The following is a 21,641-nucleotide window of genomic DNA, read 5'->3' as shown; positions in this document are numbered from 1 at the left end:
AGAAATAGGTGGATTATATTTAGTGAATCCATTCATAAGAGATCAAATCATCTGAAACTGTTTGATCATCTGCTGATTTTGCAACTCATCTTTCGCAAAGCCACTTAAAATGCAAAATTTGAACTTGAAGAGAACTTGAAGAAAACTGCTGAAAAATTGGGACAAAAAAAACACTAAGTAATGTCTTGTGAAACAACATTTAGCTGATAAGAAACAAGCAGGACAGTTCAAAAAAACAACAACATTTATTCAGTTTGGTTTTATTATATAGTCTCGAGCAAACTATTTGTTTAGTTGAAATAAACAGCCACACCTCTTGCCATTATGTACACAAATTCAGATTTGTGTGGCTGAAATTTGATCCTCCTATTTATCCCAGTCTAAATTTGTCTCCAATTGAAACTATTTTATTTTACTTTTTTGGACAATGTGGTCTAAAAATAATTTTTAAATACAAACAAGTTGATTTGAAGGCAAAATGACTTTGTCTTGATCTTCAAAGAGTCAAAAAGAAGTCATATTGCTTTCAATTGTTCTTGCTGGAATTATCTTGACCTGAATGACGCAGAAGCTGCTCTTGCTTTCCGTATTCTAGTTGTATCTGTTTGATATTTATGAATAAAAATGGTTTTGAGACATTTATTAATTATGAGTGGACATATTCAGGATAAAATAAGTATAGTAGGTATTTACAGAGTTTGGGGGAATAAAATTAATGTTAGCAAAGGCTTGAAAAATTCACTGCTTGTTGTAAGTCCTACATGTTACAATGCTGCCATCTTGTGGTGAAAAGTTGTCTCTACTTCTTGAACCACAATTCAAAAAAGTATCACTGGAACATAAACATACATGCTTCAGTTATGATTCAAACAACTTCAAGGAGCAGTAGATTTATTTTTGAATGTTTCACCCATTAATGAGTCAGTGACAACAGTTAAAACAAATGTTTATTTTATTATAATATTCAGGGGATGAAGGGGAGTTTATTTCCTGGGTGTGGTTGCAGCAGCTGTGATGCTAAAAGAAAACTTTGTCTAAGTAAAAATGTACAAAGGAGATGAGTCCCATATACAAATCTAACACAAGCAGATGCACCACAGCTTGGCTGCAAAAACATTTCAGATGTTCTGATTTTGCACAGTGTGTGACACAAATTGTTTTTGTAACACCTTTTCTTGGACTTTTGCCTCTAAAACATGTGTCAACGTGTCAGAACAAGCGCTGGACTAGCCGTGAATTTATTTGGTGTCATTTCAGTGTCTTGGACTGAAACAATATCTTTTGAGGCAAATTTACAGTTTGATATGCAGTCAGAACAGTTGTAGTCGAAACTGATGTGTCCCAGGTGCTAAATCCTCCTCAGGTGTTTGATGTGGGAGCCACACATCAACCGGTGGGAAATCCTTCGATAAATATCTTGAAAATATAGCAGATGATGGAAAAAGCTAAACTGAAGATGCAGTGCTACGGCAAGTCAAGAAATATATAAACTGATCATGGAATCAGTGATTGGGTTTTACAAACATCTTCACATGTGGTTTTCTCAGGTTTATAGTCAGTCGTGAGGCACTCTTATTAGACAGGCAGTTTATTTACAAATAGCTCAATATCTCATACACACACACACGCACAAAAAGAAGACAAAGAAATAATGGCAAAGTTTACAAAGACTGTTGAATGATGGAGGATTTAATCAAGTGATCTCAGCAATCAATAAATCCTTCTAAAAATCCCTTGCAGTCCTTTCTAAATTTTACTTGTTTAGGCCACCAAGAAGTACTCAAAAACATATGGTCACCAATGGTCATAAACAACTTTCTGTATAAAAATATCACCATGGTGGTACACAGATTCACAGATCTCTGCCAAAAAAAAAAGAAAAGAAAAAGGAAAAAGACTTATTTACAGGAATACGAACGAAAGAGGAAATGAAACCCAAATTAAACTGGAAAAGAAAAATGTTGGAGATAGACATGAGCAGTGCAGAGAGGGTCCCAAAAGGCAAAACTTGAACAGTTCTTGCTTTAAGGTCTTTAAATGGACACCTCTTAGTCTTTTTCATTTGTCCTGTGAAAACCAGACAGACAATTAATTACAAGAACAAATGGTAATATACCAGAGGGTGCCACAGTTTGACTAAAGTAAAACAGGTAAATACAAACTGCAGGACTCGGCTTGAACACACAGAAACAAGAAGATCAAATCAGATCATTCTGTCGTGCTGCTTTTGAATACATACAAAAAAGTTAAAAGAAACTAAAATTAGATTTTCACATTTTGTTAGTTTAACTAAACAATGTAAATGTAAAAATAAATACTTAAATAACAGTGAAGCTGCTGCTACTGAGTTATTTTAGGCATTTAAGCTTTTATACAATTAATTAATTTTAGGAAACACAGCTTTTACAGAATTTCAGGTAGTTTATTTTACACGGCGCAGCTTGCATTTATAGTAATTTGTTTTATGGTGGGGCAGCTTTAGCAGGATTTACGGTAATTCCTACGTCTGGCCCGTGGTTTCTCTCTGCAAAGAGAACCTGCCTGCCCATGAAGAGGTAATGGCTTGAAAAAACAATAAGGTGGAAAAGGAAAAAAACATAGCTGTCACTAAAATAGGATTTAATGATAGATAATTGATAGCGAAATATAGCTAGAGAAAAAATTCCTTAGGCAGGCCTTGCAGAATTTTAATTGAAAACCACTTAATCATTTTTATTGGTTATGAATGAACACACTCTGATAAATATATAAATGATTGCATTTAATTCATTGCAGAAAACAAATAATAACCATTATCAGCAGAAAAATATGACTAAACACAGTGCTAACAAAATCTGTCCACTTTGAAAGTGACACAAATGCCAAACTGTATTTTTTATTGGGCTAATAATGACAGAAGGAAGATCATTTTAACTAAAACCATTAAATCTTTATTTTGTATTTAAATTACAAATAACATAACTGTGTAAAAGTTTTAGGTAACTGGTAAAAAGTTCTGCAAACTTATTTTATTTCATGTAAAAAAAAAAAAAATCTAATCATGAGGATTTTTTTTTCCCTCAGTCAATAATAGAAAGTTAATAATCAGAAGAAAGATCTGTTGAATGTCAGGAAAGGTGTCCAAATACCCAAAAAAGAAAACAAAACAACAATGTTGAGGGATCATTAGACAGTGAGCCTGTTTTGCTCCCAAGAATCAATAAAAAAAAATCTCACCTTTAGTTGTTTTGCAGTAAAGCCAAAGTGGAAATACTGACAGGGTTTAGTATCTACAACGAGTCTGCCAATGCTGAAGAAGCAGAAAAAATATGTGGATATATTTACTATTAACCTAGAAGTCAAGGTTAGATGAACAACATAGAAAGGGAAAGTGAAATGGTAACAATATGTCCAACATTTCACTCTCAGATAAAGCATGAAGCATCCAACATGTAAATGACCTCTGACCTCAAGGGAGGGTGAAATAAAATGTCCTTTTTGTTACCCCTGATGAGAATAAATCTCATTCAAGAGAGGCTGTTCTTGCCGATGATGAGTTTGGAGATGGGGGGGATGAGGAGGACGGCGCCCTCTGCTGGTGCAACATGAGATGACGTGGGGGGCATGACAGCCAGATGGGAGAGGATCACGACAGCACACTGGTGTTCTGTGAGTCAACGTCTTGCATGCTCATGACATCTGTACTTACTCCGCTCTCGTAGATGGGGTTGTCAAACGCTGACTCTTCTGTCATGTTGTCGTACGGGGGCGAGGATGTCGGCATGCGGATAGACTTCCCTTGAAGTCTGAGGAAGGAGGGAAGAGAAACGGGGAAAGTCTCGTAAAGTTTTTTTTTTTTAATTGCAAATGAAAGCGATTAGAGTTTAGTCTTAGTTCTTACTTTGCAAAGTAGACATAAATCCCCAACACCACCACCAGGATGATGGCAGTTGGAATAAAAACCGCAAGAGTAATATTGGTTCCCTCCATGCTATAATCCATATTAACAACTGATGGAGAAAAAAGAAACACGCGTAAACATACATTTTTTTTTTCATCTGTGCAATTTTCAACAAACAAAGAAACATCAATATCAGCTGCTGCATGGCTCACCGTCAAGCCTTCGCTCATTCACATGCTGCGCTGAAGATGCTGCCAACAAACAGTTGAATATTTGGTCAAAGACAAAAGCAGAGTTCATAGCTGTATATTACTGTCAGGTAAACAGTCCCTACTCTCACAAACAGCTTCACAATCAATATAACATATTGTTCAGCTTGTCTTGTGTTTCCAGGCATTGAGGCTACTCTTTTTTTTTTTTCATTCCAATAGTCCTTGTTTCACCTCTGCAGGCAGGAGGGGTGCTGTTCCACTGCGACGGGTGTCCGGGGACACAGTAGATGGTGGCTCCTCCCTGCAATTCGTAGCCAGCGTGGCAGGAGAACGTTAAAGTCTCTCCTGCTTGGTAGAAGGCCTTTTCTGTGCTCTGCATGCTGGTGGAGGCTGCACCGGGGTTTCTGCAGGGCTCGTACTTTTCAGCTGAGGAGCAAAGAAAACAAAAGACGAACAGAGCAGTCGATCACATGTTCACTATCTCAGTTAGCAATTATTACGTCGACCGTTTCTAGCGGGCCTCTGGTACTATTTAGAAATTCGGTCCTGTTTAGTTTAGCTTTCTCATGTTTTTAGCTTCCTGTACACTTAGTTTAGTTCTGTACATTTAGTCATGTTTAGATCTGTTTAGTTTAGCTACTATTTTGACTGTCTCAGCTCATGCTTAGATATGTCTGGTTTTTAGATAATCCTATATTCCATTTAGATTATTCATGATTCATTTAGAATGCATGATTGTTGTATTTTTTCTTTTGTGTTTCATTCTGTATTGGATTCTGTTTTTGTTTCTGTTGTAAAGCGCTTTGGATCGCCTTGCTGAGAAGTGCTATATAAATAAATCTCACTTCACTTCACTAAGCGTGGATGCAAGATGGTTGAAATATATTGTATGTGACTTACGGACACATTTAGGCAGCCTGTCGCTCCATTTGGGCACGGCGGAGTCTCGCTTGTAGCAGGTGAGGATGCCGGAGCCAGACAGGACGTACCCTTTATTACAGATGAACTGGACCGTCAAGCCCACGGCGAAGCGGCTGCCGGTGATCACTTTGCGACTGTGCTCCACATTTCCAGGATCTCGACATGTCAGAACTGGTGGAATGAAACAAAATGGAAGGGAACAAAAAAAAAGATTTGTTTACAGCTAATGATGATGGCAGTCAAAAAGCAACAAAAAAAGTGTCATGGAGGCACCCACCCACAAAACAGTACCACAGTATTTACAATGTTTAGCATGCGCATCATACATTAAAGCAATTCTGAAATTTAAAAAAGAGCCAATTTAATCAGTTTTGTGATGTGTTCATTTACTAATACAGTGTGAAGGTTAACCTGAATCCTTTTAAAACTTTATCAGTCTGACAGTTTATTTATAATGAATGGTACACCATCTGATGCAGAAACCTGACCTTCCTCACACTTTAAGGCCCACTGGTTCTTCTTTGAATGGCAATTAAGTGAAGATAAAATGTTATTCTATATTTTATTCATATATTGCTGCTTGAAGTGATTGACTTAGTGCACTAATGAATGATGTCAAACGCAAACTCGCAACTCCGTCAACAGTTTTGTTTATTAATTCGTTTTATATTGTCTAGTTTGTAATCCTTTTCAAACATTTGATTTGCCATATGTTCTCTGATTTCTTCCTTTCATTCAACATTTCACAGTGACTCAGGCACAAAATGACAACTTCATTTCAAAATGAAAAGACGAGGAAATGATTTTATATAACATAAAAATTAGAGCGTAATAAATGTCACCTGTCAGGTCAAACCGCTGTCTGATAACATGAAAATGGGTATAAATAAATCAAACTGACAGAACTTATTGTTAAAAGAAATGTAGCTTTTAAAGGTCAATAAAACAAAACAGCTTGGTGCTGCTCAGCATCTGAGCATAAAAAGTGCCTCACTTATGCTAATTTTTATCAAATGCTGTGTACAAACCCCTAAAGCTGAAATACACGACATTTTTCATAACATTTTTCCTTGATGCCTAAACTCTCATCGTCATTCTTGACATCTGTGGGGCTTCGCAAGAATTGTTATTATTATTATTATTGGTAGTAGTAGTAGTAGTAGTGGTAGTAGTAGTAGTAGTAGTAGGAGTACTAGTCTTTAAATCTCTTGCCAGGAACTTTACAAACCTCAAAACATCAACTAAAAAATACAGTTTGGCTATGGGTTTTTAAAGTTTTACCATTTCAGCTTAATTCCGTTTTTTCTTCTTTTTTAATCATTTAACCAGTTGCTAATTTTTCACTTGACTTGTTATAATTGGCTGTGAAAATCCACAACACACATGGAATTTATGAAAAAAAACATTAAAGAAAAAAAACTTTAACTTTTGAAGGTTAAGTTTTCTACAGAAAGTCATTTGATATATTATCAAAATAGTTTGATTATTTGTAGATCTTTTCATTATTATTCAGTTTGGTAAGTTTGTAAGAAGAACAGCCGTGAACAGGTTTTTGAAAGGTAAGATTAACTTGCATAAGTTCATTGTTGATCCTGATGAACTGGCCTGTAAAAGTTGGCAAAACAGCTGAAGATGCAACACAAAACACATCAGTGAATCAAAAACCAGTCAGTCCAATACTTTCCCTTAGAAAAGATTCTATTTAGAGCTGAAATGCTTTAATTATCATTAGTCTAAGTCGTCTAAAACATGTAAAGCATTTTTTTTAAATCCAAAATTTTAACTGAAGTTTTTGAATCTTGACCAAAAAACTGAGGAGAAAACTGGAAAAATGATTGATAAGAATAAAAAAAGGAAAACAAAAATCTTCAATTGAACTCAAATAACCATTTTAAAAAAAGTATATGGAATAAAGCTTTGTGATCCTAAAGGAACTCATGAACCCAATGGAAGTTTTCACTTCTTTTTTACAACCGAATCTGAGGTGAGAACAGTTAGTTAAGCAGGCACAGGGCAACCATTTTAATAAAAATCTTTTTTTTCTTTTGAAAAAAAAAGTGATTGAAATTCAACAATTTTACAAAACTCCTGAAGCTCCACATAGTTTCCTTCTTGTTAAACTTGGGTCAGTTTGAAATCTGCACTTCAACTTGACTGCTGAGCTTGCTCGGGGATTTGAGCTGCAGGGTTGTAGCTTCTGCATTTAATCAAATTGCCATAGCCTTTGAAAACGCTGACAGTTATGTTCTCTTAGGTTTTGCTCCAAATTTATTTTATTGACACTGAGTTGTTCTGACTGAGAGCTGAGATCAAACCCACGAATCCACCCTAACCTCTGAATGCCAAGTTACTGGTAAAGTCACTGAGAAATGAACAAACTAAGAAGTAGCTTTTAGTTGACTTCCACTCGCCTTCATCACATTTTGGCACATCACCGCTCCAAGTGAGGTCCCACTGGCACATGAGGATCTCGGAGCCCACCAGTGCGAACCCGGGGTAGCACTGGTACGTGACGACGGTGCCGTGGATCAGGTCAGGGTGGGACGTGCTCTTCCACCCGTTGGGGATCTCTGGCAGTTCTGGACAAGTGTCGTTCCTTGGCACCTCTGTTCGCATTTGGACATTTCAAATGAGAAATTAAGAAACAGGAGCACAATAAACAAAACTGTAATTTCCATACGATGCATGATGAAAAAGGTGTGTTTAAGAACCTCAAGAAAAGCCGGGCATTAATATGCAACACCCTCTGCAGGGAATCAATGTGCCTGTGTGTGTGTTTGTGTGTCTTTTTGTGCTCTAAACAGCCACGGTTGGAGAGGAAAATGTAAATAGAGGCTTGTGATGTGTGCTGGAAGGAGCACAGCATGTGGTTTGGCACCCGTCAATCTGGGCCCTCCCTGAGTGCTGCATACATGGCCAGCAGCAAGAAAACAGTGGGCAAAAACCAGCTGATGTCGATGTATATCTTATTTCTGTGCTCCTTTGTTTGTTGTTACCTAATTTAGTTTCACCTGAGGTAAGTGAGAAAAAAAAAACATGACACACGCACAGTATGAAAAATGAAGGAAGAGGCAAAGAAAGGCAGAAGAAAAACGTGCTCTGTTCTGCAGATAACGTTCGGTATTGTTGCATCTTTGTCTTTTCTCTTATAAAGGATTGATTTTACTTGTTTGTTTAATATTGATGAGCGCTACACAGGAAAGAAAAAAAAAATCTAATAATCTTTGAAAGAAAAACAAAAAGAAAGAAAGAACAGCTATAGTCTTACCAAAGAAATGAACCACAAATCCATTGTTGTAACCGTAGATGTTGGTGGCAGGATCTGACTGGAACTGGATGGTCACGTCAGCCATGGAGGTGTACAGCTTGAAGTGGGGCCGAGTGCCGCTGTACTGTCCCAAGATGTTGGCCGTCAGGTCGTCGCCATCGTAGAACGTCAGCTGGTCATTCTTGCCCAGATTGAGCCTGAAACAAGAGGTGTTTGTGAATACACCAATAACTAACAAACTATGTTGTTAAGGTAAATCTGTTGAGCATTTTGTGGAGAAGCCTCAAAGCAAAAGAGGTATTTTGAACGTGGTGTTCTGAACAAACATTATGAACAATTAATTCTGTTCTTATAGATAGCTTGGAACGGTCTGAGTAAAGTTTTATTGTGTGAACAATGACTCAGCATGCACACTATTGTTTTCCTGGTTTTATTTTTCCATTTTTTTTTTGCAGTTCTTTTTGCATTTTTTGCTATTTTAGTTCTTCATATATGAAAACATTCAATTCATAAAGGAGATGGGTGCTATGACTTTTGGTCGTTGTAACTTTCATAGTTATAAATATTTAATTGTATTGCCAATTATTTTCCATGTAGTAATGCGTTAAGATCTGCTCGGTTTCTTCAAAAACATTCTTTTCTTTGAAATCTGCTTCAGGATACTTGCTCTATTTGTCTTATTATACTGCTTTTAGGTTTAGCTACTGTTCTGTTTCGTGTATGTTCTAGCTAACCTTTTACTGCATTTAGGCTTTAGCTAGGCTTTTTGTAGTGGTGGAGCTAGACTTTTATACTTTTATCTTTTATTTTAGACTTTTTTTTTGGCCGGTGGGGGGGCACACATACAAATAAAGAGAACTGGTCTGTTTCTCGCTTTTTGAAAGGACAAAAACAGCCAAAAATCACAATATGCGCATAAAGCCTTTACTGTTGTCATGTTGAAAATACTTAACTGTTCATTACTGTTCCATAAAACCTATTGATCCTTGCCAGTTCAATGTTAAGGATTGCCCAGCAGATGTTGCCATACTTGTATTAAATGGTTCTTCACGCAGAACCATAGTACATATTTGTTGCTATATGTCAATTCGCTGGTTCAAAAAAGTTTTTTTTGCAACGTTTAGATTTTGTAGAGCATTTAGCTACTTTTTGCAACTAGCTTGCATTGTACTTGATTTTACTTTTAGCAAGTGTTTTGTTCCTTTTACCTATTCTGTTTCTTTTGGCTTTAAAACCTCCATTTCAGCTTCTACAGCAAAGACTTATTTTTCAGAAAATTCAATTTCTCCAGATCTGACTGAAGTAACCGCTAGCCCAGACACCCCCATCAGTTTAAATTTTGTACATCTGAGCTGTTTTAAAGAGGCAAAACCTTCTTTGGAAGTGTGTCTGCGTGTACAACCCATTATTAATTCATCAATAGTGGACCCACTACTAACGCAGATTTTGTAACCTTAAAACCAGTCCAATCTTCAAAGTTTCATAAAGGTTCATGCAAATGCTATTATTTAAATCCGCCAACAATTTTGCATGACACAGTTATTATGGCAGAACCATTAAAACATTCTTGCTGAATGTACTCCAGGATGTACCAGAGGTGTTACAGCTAACTGCTGCTGTCTCTGTTTGTTTTGCGAATATCCAAAAGAACTGTTTGTAAATAACTGAAATAATGTGTTTGCATGAACCACTATGAAACTCCTAAGACTGAAATTGGTTTAAGATTACAGCAATCCACTTTGGTCTTGGCCCCAATCGAACTGGCTGATAGCTTGTCATACCAGTCGAAATTAAACTATTTCTCCAAACTGAGGTCATTCAAGGAACTATCTACGACAGATAAGATATTAACTGCTCATACCATTTCCACAGAACCTCATTTTAAAATGGGCAAACTATCCCTTTAAGTGTGTGGTAGCTCTAAAGAAAGCAAAAGCTGATAATATAAGACAATGTCAGCAGAAATTATATTTCTATTTATATTGGATGGAAGTGATGTGAAGTAAACACTAAATAATTCATAGACTCCAAGTTCCAATTTCCTTCATGAATATGTACAATTGGGCATATTTTGGCATAAGAATGAATTTCTTTTACAATAACTTTAAGAAAGAAATGGCAAAATGCAAAAAAAAGAGAATTAGATAAATTCAGTAATGGACATAAAATTATGTATAAGAAGGAATCTAAACCAATAGCTCTTGTTTATAGCATACTTTAATGTCTGCATACAAATTCACAGAATTGACACCCTTTCTGCCTTAAGTCGTTAACTTGAGAATACATTAACCTTTTCCACATACAGTATGTGCTTGCTCACTTTATAGAGCGACAGTCAAGTCTGACATTTACTCACACACAGGGGATGGGAAAGGGAAAATAATAATATGAAAAATGTACAGAAATTGTAATTTCCCTCCAATAAAAAGGGGAAAGCTGCTATAAACATACTTTTAACCTAATGCTGGCGGCCACAACAGGATTGTTGATAGGCTGCATATTATTTGCACTAAATTAAGGGTCCTCAAATGGTGTACTGCAGTTGAGACCTGGATATAAATGAAGTCTTATTACAGCATTTCATTTTAGGCGGTGCAGCTTTTCTGAAATTTAAGGTAATTAATTTTAAACTTTTCTAACTTTTCTACCTTTTATGTGAATTTATTTTTTGGCAGTGCGACTTTTCTAGTAGCCCACAGAGAGGTACAGGCCTTTAAAGACATATGACAAGTAAAGAAAATGAGTGAGACTTTCACTAAAAGATCATTTAAACATACACATTATATTCTGCATCTGCTCAGAAATACAGACTGTGTTTTCTAATTTACATTTTTAAAGTGCTGGAAAGTGGTGAAAACATGCATATTGTAACTGATATAACTCTATGTACAGAACTCAGTAAATCTTTCGAAAGCCAGCAAACCTTCAGGCCTTTGTCCCGAGCTTTGAAAAAAGAAATAAAATAAATGAGCAGAACTGTTGAAGCCGAAACAGTTCTCAGCAAATGTTGTGAAGTGTGACTCTTCAGGAGCAGTTTAAGGACAGCGAAACTTTCAGAATAAACGCCAGCGTGCCACCGAATCAAGGTTCACACATTTTCTATTCCCGCTTTAAAAACAAGAAGCTGCTATTCTCAGTGCACGGATCGTCATCTTCAAAATCTGTTTGGAAGATATTACCAGCAATCTGCATGGAATAGATTACAAGTAGGGAAAAGATGAAAGAGTAACAGATTTCTCTGAGCAGCGTGGAAATAAAATACATTTATATTTTTCTAATTTCCCTTCAAAGAGACCTGAACAACAAGCGGCAGCGCTTTGATGCTCTGACCTGTCAGACCACACTCAGTCACACAGTTTTGGTTGTTTCTTACTTTTTCTTTTTCTTTTTTTTTTGGTTGCATCTGCAGTGAAAAACTTTGCATAAAGTGTAGACACAATTGCATCAGTCTCACAGATGAGAGTTGGCAGTCCTGGATGCTGCTGTCTGCCCCTTAAAGGACCTGCTGCATGTTAAGATACGGAGCATTGTTAGCATCAGACCAGCACGTTTGAACATCTACTTCATTTCATCATTTCCACACGGAGAGTGCGTGTTTTTTTTCTGAGACTGCAGCACCTCTTCATCATGCAAAAAATGGCAGTGCCAAAACATTTTTAAAGAGGAGCGACCATTGGGAAAACTCCAAACTCTCAGCTGCCTGACTACTCGAATAAATTCAGAAGGCTGTGTCTGAGAACCAAAACCAGCTATTAGAAATTATACATTTACACAAACTATGTGATTAAGAAGAGGGTACTAACACAAATTGGTTGAGTTTGAAGATTCTCTATCCTTTATTTATCACCTTTTGCCATGAAAGGCAGGCAATAATGCAATGGCCTGATTCTGTATTTCTTTTTTTGTCTGTTAGCAAAATATCTCATAAATCACTGGATGGATTTTAATGAAACGCACAGAAAGTAATGGCTGGATCTACAACTGATTCCCTTTTGAAGTCAACTTGATTCAAGATAGCCACCGCAGCCAATCAAACCTAAAAAAAAAACACAAAAATGGCTACAGCTCAGTCAAATATACAGATGCTGAGCTAAGACTTGGAGTGGTTGTAGCTGAAAGTCATCCCCACCACATATTTCAAGCATCAACAGATCACATTAGATCTGTGTTTAAGACTTTGGCATTAACTGTTTGAGTTAACCATGTCTGTTAGCAAAATATTTAATGAACCACTGGATGGATTTTAATGAAACTCTCAGCAAATAATCATTGGATGTACATCTCTAACTTTTGGAGTAAACCTGAATAACGCTAGCCGCCACAGCTAAACAAACTTAAAATACACCAAAAATGGCTCCAACTCTGTCACCTTTAAAGATATTGTGCTAAAACGTGGTGTGTTAGTAGCTGGGTTTCATCTTTATCAAATACTCTGGGTGCTAATGCATCACACACGATCTTTGTTCAAAACTTTGGGAAGAAAGGCAGTGGGTGATATGCATTTCTTAAAGAAATACTAATTTTTAAATTTCTTTTTTTCCCTAGCTTTCCAGATCAACCATTGGCTCCCAAAAGGTCAACCACTCATTAAATAACAGAGAAGAAATGTAAATTAACATCCTAATGACAAAGATGATTATGACCATCTACTTGTGGACAGTTTTGGAAAAGATTCTCCCATTGGATAGCAAAATGCACATAAAGTCCAAATGTCTTCAGAAGGAATCAGAAGAATAAAGTCAGACATATTTCAGAAACAAGGTGCTACTAGTCTGTGATTTATATTGTGATCTATTTTGTCTTTCTTTTTTCTGAGGCGTGGTGCGTTCATGGACTGCAGGATAATAGCTGTCTGCACAACCAACCTGACAGTCTCACCCTGCTTTGGTAGCGGTAAAACTTGGGACATCCATCTGTGAGAGGCAGAAAAGAACAGTACACCAAGCTGGTTTGTGACTTTATCTGTCTGTATTTTACGCTCCTATTCAAGTGCTCCTCCACCTGCTGATTATGTCATCAAGACTTTTCACTGCGCTGCTGTTCATCATCCCCCTCCCAAAGGGTCCTCTGCATTCAGGCTACACCTGAAGGAAGGATGTTTGTCTGCCAGTTGGCACTGATAACATGTGATTACTTCCAGTGCCTGCACATTATCACGTTTTACACACACAAACACAAAAAGTTTTCCTTCATTCACTTTAAGTAATTTGCAGCCAAACTTAGTTTAATTGACCAAATCTAGTCATTTAACTTTCTGCTTCAAATGTACTTAAACCGAGGTAACGCCACAAAAAAAAAAAAAAAAAAAGCTTTCAGGCAGACACATAAAGCTTTCATTCAGCAGTTACACGGCTAACGATTGCACAATTTTCTTCTCTGTAGCAACCCAGTAATAACACCATCCAAAAGCCATCCCACCTGGCTGCTTCGTAAAAATTGCCACTACAAGTCTCGAAAAGCAGTCATTTCCAATCCCGTGCAGCAAAATCATTAAAAGAGCTAGGATTTATTTTCATTCCATTCAATATGTCCGTTCGCTTTTTCTTTCAAAATTTAGAGTGAATCAAAATATTTCAAAGCTGACAAGAGATGTTAGATGCAGGTCATGACCCGCAACTAGCCAGAGGCAAAGACTGGTTAGGATGATAAAAACACAGGAAAAAATCCAGATGTAAAACTAAAAACCTGAAGTAAATATATGTTTTAAAATATGGTACCACATTACAATAAGGGTACTCTTATGAATGACCAATAAATAATTAAAAATGCAGTTATTAACACTTAATAAAGCCTTAGTAGGCCATTACAGTGCATTAGATTAAAAAAAGGCCAACTCATTTCTTGACAAATAGTAAGCCAACATGTATATGTACTCTCCATTTTTACTGATTACTTGTATGCTTCATTATGTACATTTTAAATACATTTTTCCATAAAAACTAACTCATAACCCGTTGTTTGGCCAGTCTGTGCTTGAAGTTTGCTCATCACTTGTGTGTGTTTTGTGTGTGCTTAGTCCAGTAGAAGGTCTCAGGCTGGCCTTTGGAGATTTTTTGCCCCTCCTCTGGGTCTTGCAAAAAAAAAGAATGCATACACAACAGACAGAACCTGTACCCACATGCAACGCAAGGGGCAAAATTATTTTCAGGCTGTTCCTCTCTGGAGGTGCAGTAGACTTTACTTTTACTCCCTTCTTTCTGGGTGCCCTTTTCTAACATTCAAACTGATAATTTTTACCAGATAATATGTACGATGTTCACCAGCTGAAAGAGATAACATGTGTTGCTCCGGGCCTCCATTTTATACCCACTGCATCACCCGCACATCAGCAGTTATTGTCACATCCTAACCACTTGCATCACAAGTGCAGCCTGTACTGAGACTGATTCATTGCAGGTCACATACACCCCACACACACTGATCACATGCATCACAATTAGGTTTTACAAGGGCTGAAGGCACAACCTTTCCCACACCTCGAGCAAGTCAAGCATTCAGTCAAGCACTTTGTCTGTACTATTTCTCAAACCTTTTATCAGTGAAGACCAGGACCCTGTGGTCCGGCTGTCAATCCTTGTGACCACTGAGTGTCCAAAACACTTAAAGTGTAGCTTTAGTTACCTACAGGTCAGAACTAGCAACTAGAAACATTTTTAAATAAATTTGATTTGGATGATAAATGTATTGAAGGTAAATATAACAAATTATAAATAAATAAAATGTAAATAACAAAATATAACAATTATCTATCTATCTATCTATCTATCCATCTATCCATCTATCTATCTATCTATCTATCTATCCATCCATCCATCCATCCATCCATCCATCCATCCATCCATCCATCCATCCATCCATCCATCTATCTATCTATCTATCTATGAAACAACTAACATAATGAGGGAAGAAAAGTAAGTTGGGCAACTAGAAAATAAACTATTTATACTAATTATACTGCATTTAGAAACTCACAAATAACCTATTTATAAAGCATTATTAAATCCTTACTATAAAGTGATACCAAAAATGAAATTTATTCCTTTATAACATGTTTCTAACATTTCAGAATCTATTAAAAAGAAAACTGAGAGAATTTATGGAAACTCCCCAGCATACTAATCATCCCAGCTAACTTCAGCAGAAGGGATGAAAGGAGGACAGGTGTGTGTGTGCGTGTGTTTTTTAAATCAAGCCTCAAGGCATTTGTCTCCTTCAACCACCTGACAAGCTTAAAGAAGCCACAGTTAATCTCAAGTTACCCAAACAGAATAGAAATTGCTTTCGGTGTAATGCTTCAATCTACAGCTCCTTAACATATATGTCTGACTTTTGATTTCTTCTAAAAGTCTAAAATAAAATCTAGAGACCTACAGTACAAGACCCCAACATAAACTGACTTGTAGTTCACCACGTCTCCGCCAGAGGGCTCTTGAAACCCAAAGTAAACAATCTATGTTACTGGTCAGTAAACACACACAAACACCAGTGATTGTGTTGCTCTGTGAAACATATACGGCCACACTCCGAATGCTAATCCATATGTGAACCATTCCCCTATTTGTTCCACAGGTGGGGATATCAGCTGTAACCTCTTGTTCCTGGCTCTTGCTCGAGCCACGCTCCATGCTAATTAGCAAAGAGCCAGCCCTCCTGTTTGGCCTAAATTAATTAATCAGTCCTCATTATGCACACTGCTCCTCTGTAATTGCCAGCACAGGCACAGTGATGAATGATAACACAGAAAACATTCTCATTAATGTGGGAAAAGTGTGTTCCCACCCTCATAATGAGACAGCTCTTATCCACAAGAGCCTTTTCTGCACGCAAACACACGTTTGACACAAATTGCATGTTGACCGAGCCTTTAGGAATGCTTCTCCCGAGCTAAACGGACCAGACACAAAGGTAATGGCCGGGGTCTGCGGGGATCAGCGGGCTGTTCCAGCTGCCCGAGACAGCCACGCCTGACCAACTTTGAGATAAACTAAAGGCGGCCGCAGCACTATTAATTTACAGTGAGCATACTCCTGTGGTTCGGATTAAAACAAACTTTAGGGTGGTGCAATTAAAACAGGGATCTCTGAATGGAAATCAGATTACCTCGAATCAACCTTGTTTACTTCTGCATGAAAAAAAAAAAATCCCCTCTGATCTTTTTTTTTTCCCAAGGTGCACTGCTATACTTTCAACATCGAGCATTAATCACAGAGTCTTAATCTCCAGCTAAAGAACAGAAAGAGATGCAGAGTCACATAAAGCCCTGGCTGGTATTCAGATACCACGTTTTGCTGGGATCCTCTGATGCCATTATTCCAAAGTCTGCAGCTCATCCAGAATGACGGCTAATATCTCAGAGATAAAGTTTGGGAAAAGTGATGTGCAAAGCTGCCATGACACATTAAACACAGCTGAGCATGTGCAGAAAACACGCCACATTTTCACCAACCTTTCGGTTCCTGTTAATAAAATGATTATTTCCTTGCACCAAAAGGTTAAAAGGCAGGCCTGTGTCTCTGTGAATGTGTTTGTCCATCATGTTAGCGAAATATTTCATGAACCATAGGGCGAATTTGAATGAAATTTTCAGCAAGTGTTTATTGTATATGCATCTACAGTTGAGTGAACTTTGAAGCCAACTTGTTTTAATATGGCTGCCAACAGCCATCTGAACTTATAAAACACAAAAAGGGCTAAAACTCAGCCCTTTTTACAAATATTGAGCTTAACTCTTACTTTAGACATAAACTGATTGTGTTAGATCTTTGTTTTGTTTTGCTTTTGATCTTTGGCATCAACTATTGGGAGTCAACTTTGTCTGTTAGCAAAATATCTCATGAATTAAACAGATATTCCGTCTTTTCCGGACTATAATGCGCATTTAAAAGCCTTCAATTTTCTCAAAAAATGACTGTGCGCCTTATATATGTAAGAAGTCGTAATATTTTAGTACGACTTTGGTAAACTACAAATGCTTAACTGAGCTTTGAGGCTAAGTTATAGTCACACAGGGCTCTGCGCAGGGCAAGAGTTGTAGGCGTTTATACTTGACGCTTACATCGGTGCAGTATTCTCAGAAAAGACAGGGAGTTGTTTTGTTTCACTTAATGCGCCTTATGACAAAAATTTGAAAATGGACCATTCATTGACAGTGCGTCTTATAATCAAATGTGCCCTATAGTGAGGAAAATACGGTAAATGAAACTTTCAAGAATTAATCAGTGGATATACCTCTGCTATTAGTTAGCTTTGGAAGTCAATCTACTTCAAGCTGGTTGCCACAGCCAACTGAACTTTGGAAATACAAAAGTAGGTACATATATTTATGTACCTACTTTGTATATAGCCAAATTTAAAGATATTATGTTAAATACACAGCACATACTTTAAGTATACTCATTACACAGGATCTGTGTTTAAAACTTTTAATTTAACTGTTAGGTTCAACAGGTTTCCCTGTTAGCAAAGTATCTCATCAGCCAGTGCACCAATTTGACTGAAATTCCCAGAAATAAATCATTGGATGTCCATCTAAAACTGATTAACTTTTGGAGTTATTCCAATTCAAGACGGTCACAACAGCTCATAAACTGTAGCCAACACAAAATCAGCTTTAGCTCAGCCAATTTTACAGATATTGAGTTAGAATTTGATGTGCTAGCAGCTGAGAGTAATTCACTATACATGCTCCATTTGCTAACAGATTTTGTGTAATGTTATTTTCAAGATTCAACCAAAATGGCTAAAACCTTGTCATTTCTTAGCAGAAGATGATCTTACTCTGAGACTCTGACATGAAAGCCAGCGATGAGATGCATTCCTTTAGGAAAGCTAGGCCTTTAATTGTACGAGATTTTAGTTAAAGGTTTTCAATAAAAATACACTCACAAATGTTGATAAAGCCCAGCTGATTGTTATATTTCTGTCAGGGAGAAGTGACGCCAAACAAACTGCAGTACAGATTGGAATGTCACAGCTTTTCAGCAATTGTTGATGAAGTGTTCAGTGCACACAGGAATAAACCAATGAATTATTAAACTGAACTGCCGACGCTGAATCAGAACTTCAGTGACTCAATAATCTCCCACTCACTATAAATGTGACTAAGTCTAAACTCAGCTGTGCTTTACACCATGTTACTTCCTCATTAAATATATACCCTTGCAAAAACAGTCACAATTTGATAATAGCTGTTTTTGAAGCTGTTAGGGTCTCTGCAAAGTGTTTACATAGCTGTTAGTCAGTCCTGAAGTGAACAAAACTTTGATTTGGAACAAGCTGAATGCCAAAATAAAAGTAATTTCAAGCTAAACGCTTATTAGCTTTCTTGTGAGCATATATTAATGTGTGTTCTGAAGTGGGTTTGACTTATAAATCTTTGAACCAATGAAGTATTTCTAATCAGAGGTGATTCATCATATCTACAGCTCTACATGCTCGTGTCCTCAAGAGATTTGCAGTAATGACAGTGATGATGATTTGATTTGTTTGATAGATGATCTATTACTGCGGAGGATTGAAATCTGTCCGCACTGATTCCAGACCTCATGTCATAATTAAACTGGCTGTCCTGGAAAGATTCATGGATGTGTAAAATATTTAATGTAGAGGAAGCAAACGCCTGTGTGGGCCTAAATGACCACTGTAACCAGTTTCTTACAATAACAGCCGTTTGAGTCTTTTCACCAGCTCTCTTTGGCAAAACCTCAGGCAGTATTCCCTCTAGTTTAATTTTACCCTCTCAGTACCTCTCTCTGCAAGTGCTCCAGGCGATAACACAAATCACCTAAACTGTATGGTTTTGTGCTAACTATAGAATGGATGGACATGGTGATACTGCTTGAATTGCTTATTCTAGGTAAAGTGATAAATCCACTCAAAAATCTAGCATTCCTTGAAGGAACATATATCGCCTGCCACCTTTTATGTCAGTGTTTTAAACGAAGATCATCTAATGATGAAAAGAGACAGTATTATCATTGTTTTGGTCAAACCTTGTGAATGACATTATGCACAGTCTTATGCAACATTGCAAGATCTTGGGAGATCTGTTAGAGCTCAAATTATGTGTTGAGGTTAAAACTCAGCTACAGACCCATCAGATTTCACCATAATATCTGTAACTCTGACTAAGTTATAGCTAGCTTTGTGTTGGCTAAGATTAATTAGCTGTGGCAACAAATTTGAATAAGTTATCTTTAAAACTTAATGTAGAGGTACATCCAGTGATTACTTTCTGAGAGTTTCAATAAGGCCTGTTCAGTGGTTCATGAGATATTTTGCTAACAGACAATTAGTGTTGACTCTAACAGGTAATGCCAAAGTTGTACACTACAAATCTTAGCAAAATGTCTGTAAAACGAACTGAATTATAGCCATTTTTGTGTTTTCTAAAATCAGATGCCTGTCAACTTGAATTGGATTGAGTTAATGTCAATAATTAATGGCAAAATTTTTAAGAACATACCTTGTGTGATCAGTTAGCTCTTACAGTATAATTTAAGGATGACTCAGCTACTACCACACAAAATTTTAGCTCAATATTTCTAAAATTCACTATGTTATAACCATTTTTGTGTTTGATATGGTCACTTAGCTCTGGTGGCTAACTTGAATAAAGACAACTGCAAAGGTTTATCAGTTGTTTCCCAATGATTAACCTTTGACAAGTTTCTCATCAAAACCAGCATACTGGTCCATATTTAGAAAATGTATTAATATTAGGACAAGATGTTGATTTTAAGAACTGGAGTTATATTGATTTTTTAGCAAAAACAAGACCAGTAACTAATGAGAGAATGCAGGTGTCTGGGTGTGTGGGTGTGTGGGTGTAGAATCGGACACATTTGAGAGAAAGTGATGAGTGCCGGTGAACCTGTGTACATGTGTCTGTTTTTGACGTCTGTACATGTGTGCTGAATTACAGTTGGGTAGACTGGATAAGTGGCTCTGAGTAGTTCACTGCCAGAGCATATTCATTTCAAAGCCAACTCGAAGGCAGACACCAGGGAAGTGAGAGCAGGGAGGCTTACTGGCTAATCTGGTCAGAGAGCAAGCTGGAAGCAGTACAGAATTCTTAATGTAGGCGGATGTAAAAATAAATAAATATCATGGAAAAAAATCTAATTAGCGGCTGCTGCTAGAAACATTTTTCTTTGTGGATGTATGTCTGTAGTTAAAGAAGCATAGATAAAATGAGAAGAAGCAAGTGGATTTACGTATAGGGATGGAGTGCTAAACATTGTCAACTCAAGCTGACCTACTGGCTGACTTCCCGACTTCTCCATGTGATTTCTAGTCTTAGACTTGGATATAGACTCTTACACTTGGATGTCAAGCATGATCCTTTTGTCCTCTTCCACATGGATACCCCAGATGCAGTCCTGGCCCTTGTCGTAGGCCTCGGGCCAATTAGGAGACAGCACCACACCGGCAGAGTCAGTGATCTCTCCACTGCACACAGCTGGAACACACGGGTTAACAACAGGAAACAAACTGTAACAAATTTTGAGATACAGGAAAAGCAAAGCTCATGCTGCTGTACATCAGTATATGTTGGTACAGGAACTACTTTTTGACTCAATTTAATGAACTTTAATGGCTCACTCATGACCTGCCAAAAGTGCTCCTATGGGTAGACCATGTTTAAGACTTGCTTGTTACTTGCATGTTTAGTTCTATAGATGGTCACAGATTGGCTGTCGAGACTTTTGGTCCTACACATGCAAATTCTACAGGTCTTGCCAAAAAAAACCACATATACTACATACGAAACCTGTACTTTTTGTGTAGTCAAGTACATGACAAGTAGGGCCTTTGTGATTACAATGAGATGCACAAGTGACGCACGGACATTTCATGTGCCTTTAAAAGTACTACACAAGTACTCCTCAGTTGCTTATTGTGTGGCTTGCAAATCAGAAGTATATCTGACTTTTTACCCTTATGTGGTGAGCAAGCAGTGCATGTGACCTGCACACAACAAAGGGGAGGCAAGACTCATGGTATATACAGCCATTGGGAAAGAACTGATCCGTGGCATGTTAGAAGGGATGAAGATGTATGTTGTCATTTTTACCTCAAAAAGTAGGGGTTTGGACTTCTATAGGCAGATGATAGAAGCACAAAGCAATGTTGGCTTTGCTAATACAGGAGTAGTGACATCAGAGTGGGAGGTGGCAGAGGTGTTGGTAGGTACACCCATGGATTGATCCACAGAAACTCTTTGGTCAGTATCACACCTCTATTATACTTACAGGTGCTGGTCATAAAATTAGAATATCATGAAAAAGTAGATTGATTTCAGTAATTCCATTTAAAAAGTGAAACTTGTATATTATATTCATACATTACATACAAACAC

The 21,641-nt window shown here is 37.3% G+C and overlaps 1 protein-coding gene across 3 annotated transcripts in view; it reads right to left on the bottom strand.

The window, feature by feature from the left end:
- Nucleotides 1–934: 934 nt before the first annotated feature.
- LOC108233887 (seizure protein 6 homolog) overlaps nucleotides 935–21,641 on the bottom strand; it is a 115,679-nt gene continuing 94,972 nt past the window's right edge. The window contains exons 9-18 of one of the 3 annotated variants that reach the window (XM_017412643.3): nucleotides 20,603–20,741; nucleotides 8,282–8,478; nucleotides 7,425–7,619; nucleotides 4,993–5,184; nucleotides 4,324–4,518; nucleotides 4,093–4,131; nucleotides 3,881–3,989; nucleotides 3,689–3,785; nucleotides 3,217–3,289; nucleotides 935–3,097 (exon numbers count right to left, since the gene is read on the bottom strand). In XM_017412643.3, coding sequence (XP_017268132.1) covers nucleotides 3,263–3,289; nucleotides 3,689–3,785; nucleotides 3,881–3,989; nucleotides 4,093–4,131; nucleotides 4,324–4,518; nucleotides 4,993–5,184; nucleotides 7,425–7,619; nucleotides 8,282–8,478; nucleotides 20,603–20,741 — 1,190 coding nt within the window. In that variant the 3' untranslated portion in view covers nucleotides 935–3,097; nucleotides 3,217–3,262. The other 2 variants (XM_017412642.3, XM_017412641.3) reach the window with 2 other exon arrangements.

The sequence above is a fragment of the Kryptolebias marmoratus genome, linkage group LG13 (genome assembly GCF_001649575.2).
Source record: "Kryptolebias marmoratus isolate JLee-2015 linkage group LG13, ASM164957v2, whole genome shotgun sequence".
Taxonomy (NCBI): domain Eukaryota; kingdom Metazoa; phylum Chordata; class Actinopteri; order Cyprinodontiformes; family Rivulidae; genus Kryptolebias; species Kryptolebias marmoratus.
Note: the sequence above shows the minus strand (reverse complement) of the source record. Positions and strands in the feature narration are given on the sequence as shown.